The following is an 11,948-nucleotide window of genomic DNA, read 5'->3' as shown; positions in this document are numbered from 1 at the left end:
GTGAAATTCGATATCGGGTTCCCTTCTGGGTATATTTCACCTGTCATTTAACCAGCAACTTTTACCGAGATTCTATTTCACACGTGTGTATGGTATTTGCCAGGAAAACGAGGTTTCAGAGATACCGTCTCTTCGCGGTGTCCGCTGCCGAAAATAGTCACCAGCCAAACCGGTTCTCATTGGCAGGCCCCGTAATAAGTCATGCATTCTGAACACAAGATTAGCATACGGGCGAGGGGTCCGCGCTGTTAAGCTCCTGTGCCGGAATTTCTCTTCAGCTCACAGCGACACAGTTGACCAACTGAACGCTGTTGTCGATTGATGGTATCAGTTTGAGGTGGAAAGCAAGACGCGAACAGTGTGCTCTGGACTGCCGTGAAAACAGGACGTATTCCTTCGCCAGTGGAGGGCGTATTGTCCGAATGAGTCAGGAAGTGTAGAATGTGCTTCACCGGGACATCACGCCAGCTCCCGTAACTAGATCCTCCCCTTACACAAATGCTAAGAGAGTTCAGAGGGATTTCCTTCAACAGTCCCGCTCCCCGCTTCATTGGGAAGCGAACGGTACACACACTACTAAACTGACAGCGCCGCGCTAGCTTCTCTGCTGTGACACTGCGCGGAAAACAAGGACAGGAGGGATTGGAGACTGAACTGTTGAAGTTTAAACTTCACTGTGTTGTGTTATTTTGTTTCGTGACTGTTGGATCATAAACGGTCAAAATGCCGGTTGAAGATAGTTTGATCTGTAAAAAGAATGTGCTGTACATTGGAAGCTCCGTGCCTCTGGAGACTTCGGAGGGATTGGATGCCATACAGCAACCCCTCAAGGAACACTACCCGGTAGAAGAGGGATCTACTATTGACGGAATGAAATCCATCCTCACCGTCCTACCGACGGGGTTGCAGTTGTTGCTGAATGATGACGATTCCGGGACGATTATCTGGTTCCCGATCACCTCACTGACACTATGTGCTGCTGTTCGATGTATCAACACCGTCAACACCGCCACAGGGGAAAAGGTTGCCAAGTTTGTTTCTCTAAGCTCACCCGCTGCTGGTGGACTCAATTCTAGGAGGCCGGCAATTTTCACAGCGATCACCCGTCGCACTAAAGGCAAGAAGGTTTTGGAGTGCCATGGGTTTGTTTGTGAAAGTTCAAGGGACGCTTTGGAATTGGTGCAGAAAACTTCCACGGCCGATAAAATGAGCAAAGCAAGAATAAACGGTACTGTCCTTCCTTCAACACCTTCTTATTCAGTTGAGAACGTTGCTAGCCCGGTGCTGCGGTCGTACGGAGTGGATAACGTTGTTACCTCGGGTAAAACAACGCCTGAAACTAATACTCTTCTCCGCTCACCTGTGATGCAGGACTACCCCGTCAGGCTGATATCAGGAGAGAGACGACTCTCCTCTACCAACGGAGTTGCGCCCGAGTTTATGGATAATCCACCAGAACACGGGTACTTCTACAGCACCAAGACGTCAAAGGTAAAGAAGTATACTGTAGATCCCGTGTCAGATGCGGAAGCAGATTATCTGAACGTGTCTTCCCAAGCACCGTTTGCAGCCAGACATGCAGGAGATCGGAGGTCAGTTTACAGTCAGCCCGTCGCCGTGGCTGCCATGCCCCCCGGGACCTCCATGACCCTGCCCCACCCACGACCCCCACCTGTCGTATCTGTAAGGGCAGTCCCACCTCCTCCACCTACAATGATTGCTGCTCCCCCACAAATGGTTCGTAGAGGGAGGTTTTTCTCTCCACCCCCAACTCTGATGCGCCCGAGGGTAGTAGCTGGGTACCCCCGCCGGGATCCACATGTGTTCGTGCCACCACCGCCGGTTTTCATTGACGCACCGTACGTCATCAAACGACGGCCCCAGCGAAGGGGGTCACATTCGTCAGGATCTGGTTCAGGATCATCCCGGTCTTCATCACCAAGGAACATCCACGATGAGACATTCCCTAAGAGACACATGAACGGCGATAATGGTGACCTTTCAAGCGAGCTCAGTTCCAGACCCAGAACCCCACCCACAGATTACGAGTCTAGACCCAGGGGCCCCAGGATTAGCCGCAGGGAGGACTACGACCTTCGTCACCGCCCTCCCCTGGGTGCATTCCCATCTAACGGTTTTGCCCCTCCCCTCAACCTGGTTACTACATGTACGGCCCACAGCGTTACCCATACATGCCCATGTACGTGGAGGGTAGAGCCAGATCGGTGCCCCCTCCAGACGGTAAGGGGAAGAAGGGGAAGAAAGGGAAGAAGAACAAGAAGGAGAAGAAGAGCAAGAAGAGAGTGTATGGAATCCCGAGTGACTCTACAGACAGTTATAGCGGATACATGTCAGAGAACCCCAATATGTTTGACAGAAGCTACCCAAGACTGCCACGAGACTTCAGGAAAAAGGAAAATATGAATATGAGTGAGAGGGCTTTCTCCAAGAATCTGGAAGCACAGAGCAGGAACCCCCACTCACATGAGGCAGGCATGTCGGCTTATGCCCTCAACGAACATATGGCATCAAGAGTTCGGGGTGAGGACGAATTTCATATGTACTAGGGGGTGATCTCAAGATACTTCAATTGGAATATATGTGTGTCCACCTGAACCTGTCTTCATCGGCTAACAGCAGACTGAAGTGACCTGCTCGTGGATTTCGCAAGATGGCGACACACGCATGACGTGTAGGAATTCTGGGAAGGTTGCAGGATGGTACACTGTGTATGTTTGTGAGGATCGACTTGACCCCCAGCGCAAAGTGACCTTTACCTGAGTTGGTGAGAAACATGTTAATGAAACAGCAAGCTGACATTTAGGTTTGCTTTCGGAGAGGTCAAAGGTAAAGGGTGAAGGTCAATAGAGAGGTGACGCATCAGGTGAAAGGTCAACAAATGTAAACAATAGAATAACTACCACGAGCATTATAATACACGTGATATATATATGTGCAAATGTTATACAAAATGTCATACCAATTCATGTACAAAGTACCAAGTCTACTCATACGCAAACGATATGATCTTGTACATAAACATAACGCTGGGTCATGTATTGCGGCCAATCGTTGAAGCAGGTCTGATATATCGGCAATATTGTGAAGTGAAGCATAATCCAAGGTAGTTATAGCAACGATTAACTTAGAAACTTACAAGATAGAAATTAACAGGGAATGCGATTTAGCAAGTTTTGTAAGATTCCACAAACTGGCTCCACTGATTACGTTGACATTAATTAATGACATTAATCTCGTACGCATTTCCTAACTAACCCTGCACAGTTTGACATTATGTACATAGACTTGTAAATCTCGTTCGTATAGTTTATTAATGGGCACTGATAGGACATGGAAACAAACTTTGAAGTTAGCACCTAACTACAGCAACTGTGTCCCGGTTTACAGAAAGCTGCTGAGGTTGCACCCCAGGGCAGGTTTTGCAAATACTAATCAAACATATGTACACTTCGAACTTGACGGCAAAGTCAAACATTGCTCGGAATTTGTCCTAATTCATCAAACATTGAATGCGAGAAAACACGAAATGCTCTTACGTTTTTCGAAACTAATTATTGATACAATATATATGTATATTCGTACAATATTTGTCTCGCGATGAAAGGAAACTCTAATTGGCTACCCCTTTGAAGCTAATGCTGTTACCCGCTGTACATAACATACTCAACCCGGTTTCAGATTTACCAGGCTAATTACATATTTAAACTACTTTGTGTTGTCATTCCCGATCCGGTTTAATCTTTCTGCATGGAACGCGTTTCAGAAATCAGTGTGCACACACTAATTACGATTGCTAATTGACTGGCTGCTGTCTACAATAGCGCATTTGTGTAAACTGGGTTTGTGTTCGTGTTATTGCGTAATATTTCAACACCCCGGAGGCTAATACTTGAGCTGTCTGTTAAAATGATCGCTGGTGATCACAAACATTAGCACGCTATTTATGACCTTGTAAAGTCACGATCTATTCGAATATATACCTTAGGCTTCTGCATAATTTATTCCACGTTAACCAAAACAAAATGAACATGGTATCCCTTTTCCTGTATATGTACAACTCATTAATATTTTATCAACTTTCAGAAACATAAACTATTAATGTATGTTTTTACATTCCAGTAATTCAGGTCAAATAGTGGTATCGTTTTCTTATGTTAAAAACACATTTTGACATTCAAGATATCGCACAATTCGAGAATTTGATATTGCATTAATTAAAGCGAGGTGTATTGCTTGGCAACAGAAAGTGTTCACTCGAAAATTGGATTTGACCGCAAACATATAATGTTAATTGTCTGAAACCATCATTGCTAAGTTAAGTCCAAATCATACTACCTGTCCATTACCACAAATAACACTCGATGTTTTGTTTTTTAATTTTTATTTTAAATTTGAGACGCTATTGTAAATTTGCCCGAGGGTTCATACTGTAACGTCTCAAATTCCTTATCAACTTAAACTTACATAATGTGCAACATATTGTGGCATGTGTCGATAAATTCATAATGCAGTATCGAATTGGTATTATTACCTGCTAGAAGTCATTATGATGCTCTGTTATACGTGAAGGTCTCTCTAACATAACCAAATCGACATTCTATGTCTGGGTGAAAGATCGGAAGCTGATATTAACACAGGAGATCGATGGAAGCATATCGCTATATAGAGGCCAGCGGGGTGTTGACACGTGGATCATATGCTTGCCTGTACGTTCTTACAGCTCCCTCGTCTTTGTGATGCTTTCATTTGTCATAGAAACTAGTTTGATCCGAACAAATATTTTGGCCTTTCAAATGCGAGAAGCAAAATGCCAAAAATATTTACATTCAAACATTCAATTATCTCTTGAAGAAAATTAAAAATGTTTTTATCTTTCGTTCGATTGGGTTATATTTTTCTGTTGTAGCATATGTCATTATTTCAAATTCGATATTTTGTTTCATGAATTATTAACTCAATGAAATATCTTAGCGTTAGTGATTCGGACTTGTTTCTACAGATTTGTAAACACATAAAAAGTATCTACCTGCTGAACACTGGGCCAGATGTACAGGATCATATCTAAAACCTGTCCAGGTACAGAGCTTCATTTGCCATACCTGAGAGGAACAGGGGTTAATCTTCTACACTTGTCCATCTCCAGACGTAGTTCTGCTAGGCCCGACAGGTATACAGGTAGATTTACTACACCTGATAGGTATACAGGTTCATCTGCTACATCGGACAGGTACACGGTAGATCTACTTTACCTGACGGGTATACAGGTAGATCTACTATGCCTAACATTATACAGGTAGATCTGCTACACCAGACAGGCATACGGGTAGATTTACTACACCTGACATGTATACAGGTAGATCTGCTACACCGGACAGGTACACGGGTAGATCTACTATTCCTGACAGGTATACAGGTAGATCTGCTACACCGGACAGGTACACGGGTAGATCTACTATACCTAACAGGTATACAGGTAGATTTGCTACACCAGGTGTACAGGTAGACCTAGGTAACTATAACGCATAACGTGTTTTCCTAGAAATAAATTCCATACTTATCACATTAACTATTAAAACACTGACCACTTTCCACACAGTATGTACACACATATATATATTACGTAAAACACGAACGCAAAGCAGAACAAATGGTCTATATTTAGCATGGCGTTTGTTTACAACACTGCAGTAGTGGTGGTAGTAACAGTAAACACTTAATGGCCCTCAGCAGGCAGGTCAATTAGCGTCAATGGGGATGTTGTCCAGGCATTTGATATTTTATGAGATTCCATTTGTATTTATAAACTACTAAAATAAGTTAAGGTCAAAACTTGAACAAAACATATTGGTATAGTTAAATAAATGTAGTAAAATTAACTATACCTATATGAAAGAATATCTCGGACCTTAACTATTTTTAAGCAGTATATAATGTACAGCTGATATGAAAACCTTATTCACTTAAAAGCCTAAGATGTGTATTGAATTTAATGAAGTGAATATTGTTATTTTTCTGGAAATTATTATAATTATTGTAGGATATTTCCCAGCATGTTGTTCATTTCGTACTTCATTTTGGCAATTTGTTGATAAAGTAATATTCTCAAATATTCACATTAATAGTATTATTCTGAATATTCTTTTGAAAACAGTGTTAACACTATTACCATGATGTAATACGTTACAATTATTTGATGGTATAATACCCAAATAACCAATGGTCTTCCCGCCTGTTTTGCATTATGACGTCACGATGACGTCATTTCTTTCAGCCCACCTGTAATCAAAGAGTTCTATCCAGAAGTATGTATATTTTATTAATAAATGTATATTGTTACAGCAAGTATTACTTTTCTTTTCATTTATTGTTTATGACATATTGATGCTCTGTGAAAACGCAATGTTCAATTCATCGATGTAAGTACACTGAATTCATAGAATAATTGTTTCAACGAGAGATAAACGTATAGCCAAAATGTGTTATGTGATGTTTTCTGTTTCAACATACACTGTTAAGACAAACCCTCAAAACTGAGGCATTTAGTGTTTGTATGGAGTTTCGTTACCAATACAACCTATTAAATCGCCCATCATCTGAAATAATCAAGTCATCAATTTAACATAGATATTACAATAAGAATATAATCTTCTTTTTTAATCGATGGATTAGCATTGCGTTCTTAATAGTGTTTTACTTGTTGGAAACGAGCTTTTGATAGCCAGCTCGTGTTAACTTGGACGTAAACAAGGAAAGTGAAGACACTGATGTCATGCACATTTATGGTATCTTTTTACTCCCCACGTTTGTCATATGTGTCTAATTACATGTATGCATTTGATGGATTGGTCGATTGCCATTTAAAGAGTCGTAATGGTGATTAACATCATTTTTTATTGGAATAACTTTTAAACACAATCTAGGGGTAGCCTTGTCATCCGGTATGGGGAGCAGTCCGGATTAACAAGGTTTTGATGAACACATTCAGTTAGTTTAGTCGGGTTTATACATTTTAGACAGACATGTTTATTCATAATTTTGAGCATTTAATTCATCTGAAGATGCAAATGTGTGAATGCACTTGTATCTCGTTTGACGCTTTGGCGAACACTCCCCGGTTCTATGAAATGAATATATGGCAACTGGTTATTCATGGACAGTAAACTGAATTATTTTGCTAAATATAATTAATACTTAGTGATATATGAAACGATTATCAGTTTCTTGTTAATATTTTTTTTAACGGAATATTCAAGAATTTTTACATTCTTAAGCAAGTGGGGAAGTACAATATAGAACAAACTTTATGGATAACAACTTCTTTTTATTCGTGAGTGCGACGTTTCGATACAGATTCTTGTATGTATATATATACTGAATGTAACAATGTAACAAAGAAAACAACATAATTAACATAATTGGCTAGTCAGTAAGCTGATAAAGCCAGAGAGTAGACAAAGGACAGGCGTGGAAACCAATGATGTTTCTTTGTTACATTGTTACGTTCAGTATATATATACATCCCCCTTCTTCATGTTCCATCCTGCTTGACAACGGTACAAGAATCTGTATTGAAACGTCGCACTCACAAATAAAAAGAAGTTGTTATCCATAAAGTTTGTTCCACATTGTACTTCCCAACTTCTAAAATGCCACTCAAAGAAGTGAGGAAGGCTCGTGTTGTTAAAGTTGTATCTTAAAGGGAGTGTTGTAGAGGAAGTCGTGACAGTGTGGTCGGGTCTGGGGAAGTTAATGCCACGAGGCTTACCACGTTGGGGCTAATCGCAGACTAAGAGCGTGCATCAAAGGCAAGCCTCTTAACTCAGAGGGGTGTAATAAATCACTTGACTCCACACCTAATCATCTGTGGATGATACTCGTGTCGTGTGGTTAAGGAGGCAGTGGGTTAGTGGTTAATACGTTCACTAACCACACCAAAGACTGGAGTTTAAATCCACACATGGGTACTTTGTTGTTGGGTATTGCTAAACGCGGTGATAACTCATACCTACTCCAGATTTCAATATTACCGGTTTACAATTCTACTTACATTAGAACGCATTGAGACTAGTTGTGTGATTTGTTGTCGAAGAGGATTCAGAATATGGACATCGCATTTGTGTCTTCTACCCCATGCATGACGAGCCATCCTTTACAAAAGGATAAAATGTTCATGCTTACAACAGATGCATGCAGAGAGAAAGAATTAAAGGAACATTCAACGAATTTAACAACCTGGCAGACTGGTTTATGTTTGGCCTGAAGCAACATCACTGGCCTATTGGGGTCAATAGGAATGCGTGTACATGTGTACGAATGCTTTAACAAGTAGGATACACATGCCTCCTTCAAATGACCAAAGTTAAATGCAAGAGTTCATCCTAAATTATCAATTTTAAATTAATAATTTTGTTGATGAAAAAACTACCATTTTCGGATACATGGATGTCTTCCATCAGTTCCTCTCATCACTGTAATGTGTAAACGTCAGGAAACTAACAACCGTATAGAGTTGAATTGAGAAATTGAGAAGTTTGTAAGCATGGACTTTATGAACTAATTCGCAGGTGATCATGAGGGTCAAGGGCAGTTAATTGCTTCTTTGTTTGGGGAGTGATGTTTTGATTCATGTGACCTAGAGAAAGGGTAACGAATGGCCCCGAACTTCCTTGAGGGTAACATGAAAAAGAGATCATTCATAAAGTCCCACATCGTCATGGATGAATAAATTGAACTTGCGCAAGTACCTCAACTTGCTATTTCGTCAGTAAGTGAACACTATTTCAGTCACTGTCATTATGACGATAAATGACATCACAATAGCGCCCCTAGGGGCTTTTATCGCACATAAATTGTCCAAGGCGTGTCCATCTCTATTGGTGTCTAAAAGAATGTCTTTTATTAAAACGATGTGAAAATGACAGCTCATTTATGTCACGCAGTGTTTAGAGTTTGTGTGAAGGGGCGCGGTGGGCGTTCCCTTGACAATGGGTGTATATTCGTCCCAGCGTCACACCTTAAGGTGTGGCCTACTTTGTGGCAATCTAAACTACACAGTTACTTTATGTCCTTACACACCACAGTCGATTCTGATGTACTTTGAAAAGGGTTTCACTTGAAAGATGCATGGGTGGCTTCAAGTTTTGAAATTCCCTATGTCATGTTCTTTCTAGAAATAAGCCTTAAAGACGACACAAAAAGAGTTCTATATTGTACTTGTAGAGTTGCAAATATTTGAACACACCTTCAGTAAGTTGCGGTCGTTGGTTGTGAAATTCATGCAATTAATATCAGATGTTGTGAGCATTCTGGTCTCAACACTGAAACTACAGGACTCACACCAGAAATGTAAAACTGTGAAAGAACGTTTACATACAAACTTGTATGGAGTTATTTCAAAATAATGTGGGGCAACAATACACTTATTTCGAATATGAGACTTAGTGAAAAAATACCCAGCTTGTAAAAGATAGTGTTAAACAAAGGGTTGGTCAAAGTCAACCCTGGCGCAGACAGTACGGTACAGATAATGTCTGTCGCTCATAAATCTCCTATCTCCTATTGTTTGTTTCTTCCCCCTTATTGAATTACATCGGTTATGTAATTAATCTTTTTTTATCAGATGGGTCTATAACTTTCATGACGAGGTTGAATAGAGGACTTTTCAAATCGTTACCTGGACGTTAAAGGGAAAATAAATAAGCTGCAACAGTATGAATACATTGTTAACATTGCCCGACTACAGCGCGCACCTGCATTGAACATTAACGTCAACACGAGCATGTGCCCGATCATAATGTAATATCTCATTTAATTCGCTATGGACTATTCAATTGACGTTATCGGGCCCGTATTGGATATGTAGTGTTTGTGCAGTTAGAAATATGCTTCCCTAACCAGGCCATTCACATTCACATCATACTTTCACGCGTTTCTTATGCATGTTTGTAGTGAATGGCGGTGAATCTTATTATTATGTCTATTGGGTGTGAGTGTCACGGTGTTTGAATGGCGTGAAACGTCGCCTTCAGCGTTCTTAGTGTTTACTTTATCAACGGTGTAAACATTACTACGTTGTTGAGTATGTTTGATGATTGTTTTCACGTACCAAACCTCTTCTTGACCATATCCCATTCATGGTGTTGTCTGGTGTACAAAGATAAACGTATGATAAAAGTGTGTCAAGTCATAAATGTGTCGTGAGACGAAACGTGTATTCCAAGCCAGACTGTTATCTCCACACAGGCTTATATGCTATTTGACGACTAACCCTAGTAGCACCAGGGCGATCGTGTGACGTCATGCAGGTCATTAAACTGAATGCCTTGTCAGTTACGTCCAATGTGGATGCTGCTTCGAGTTCAAGATCAAAATGGACTATGATCCTTGGCATGTAAACTGTGGAAAGCGCAGAGGGGCATTCTTTGTTATGAAGAGTTGTCTGCCTTATCAGTGCAAGGATCCGGAGTGTGTTCAGAGCTGCATCGATTTGGAGTCTTGGTGTGTCAAGGAAGGAAAACGAACTGATCGAAAGGGTTTCAGGTTGTTGTGAAGTATTGCCCTGCTTAGAAGTCGTAGCGTGGAGATCTGCACCGATTAAGATCTTTGGTCTATCAGCACCATCACCGCGAGGTTTACTATAGTGATCCACATCTAAACATCAACGACGCCGCTTACCCGCTTACCTGAAACGTTAAACTGACACACCGAAACTATATATAATTATCCTGGGAACATGGTCAGGAAGAATTGGGATTCGAACCAGTTACTTCATTTAATTTCCACAGAGCGATTGGAAAATAATGTGTCATGTGAATATGGTGTACACACAACTTCAAAACGTGTAAACCAGAAAAATAATCGGTCTGTGTTATCTGTCGAGACAGAATCGATTGGGCGAAAAAGACAAAATAGTGACACTTAATATAAATGGATCAACGAAGTTCAGTGATGACACCAGGTGTTCACTAAACGGTGAGAATGTCCAACACCCTCTACCACACTACGAACAAAACAGTCAACCAATTACTTCTTAAATCGGAGACCATGTCCTGTTCAACTTCACGATCAAAACGCTGAGGTGATGTAACTCTCGTCTTGGTTTTAAGATTGGTTTTGGAACGAGAACCCGTAGAGAAGCTTGGCTTGGGGCCAAATTACATTTATGTCGAAACCTGTTATCGAAATTCTACGTACATTACTTGTCTTTCAAATCACGTTGCATTTTCCTTGTCATTCGTTTTATAATTGATCATCATAGTTACACAGGAATAATGTCTCTTTTTCACCCTAGGTAATTATACAAAAGTTCCGATCTAAGATGGAACGGTGCCTGTAGGCACTCTTTAGATTTATTAGCTGCTGGCGATCGATAGCCCATTTATTACTGCATTGTCTTGAAGATTGAAATAGTTACATGACAAGCCTTAAATCTATATCTGTGATATTCGATTAGTTTCATATTTTCTTCAAAATTCATAACTGTTAACTTCCATTGAAATTTAAGGCTGTGTAACATCTCAAGACAGCATGACGTTGAACAAATATAATTTTCGTCAAAACTATAGCTGTATTATATCATCATTACAACACAATTGTACTCATTATAATGGATTCTTTCACGTCTCTTGCCTTTAACCGTACGAAATTTGCGTCCTTAAAATTGCAATTGAACCTTTAGTAAATATAGTATACATGTGTTAGGTTTCATAATCATCGGTATTCGATGGGTGTTCAAAAAAGCAGATACAGAATTCGGAACTGGACAATTGACCCTCTTATCAGGAGCGGAACAGAGATGACTACATCTACTACATACGTGGCATACAACGCCAACGTCTACAGAGAATAATACGTCTCAGGTATCTTCCAAAACTAATTCGAGACAGCGCTGAAAATGATATAAATTGATCCCTGAAAAATGAGTGATG

The 11,948-nt window shown here is 40.5% G+C and overlaps 1 protein-coding gene across 1 annotated transcript; it reads left to right on the top strand.

Moving 5' to 3' along the window:
* The first annotated feature begins 214 nt into the window (after positions 1 to 214).
* Positions 215 to 6,363, top strand: LOC124289270. Its single transcript, XM_046725880.1, is given in 3 exon segments — positions 215 to 2,140; positions 2,143 to 5,188; positions 5,219 to 6,363. Coding segments are annotated over 2 exon segments (1,842 nt in total). The 5' UTR covers positions 215 to 723; the 3' UTR covers positions 2,568 to 5,188; positions 5,219 to 6,363.
* The last annotated feature ends 5,585 nt before the right edge of the window (positions 6,364 to 11,948 follow it).

This window comes from Haliotis rubra, unplaced genomic scaffold, assembly GCF_003918875.1.
Source record: "Haliotis rubra isolate DU_JTF1 unplaced genomic scaffold, ASM391887v1 Scf438, whole genome shotgun sequence".
In the NCBI taxonomy this organism is placed as follows: Eukaryota; Metazoa; Mollusca; class Gastropoda; order Lepetellida; family Haliotidae; genus Haliotis; species Haliotis rubra.
This window is presented reverse-complemented; position numbering and strand designations above follow the sequence as displayed.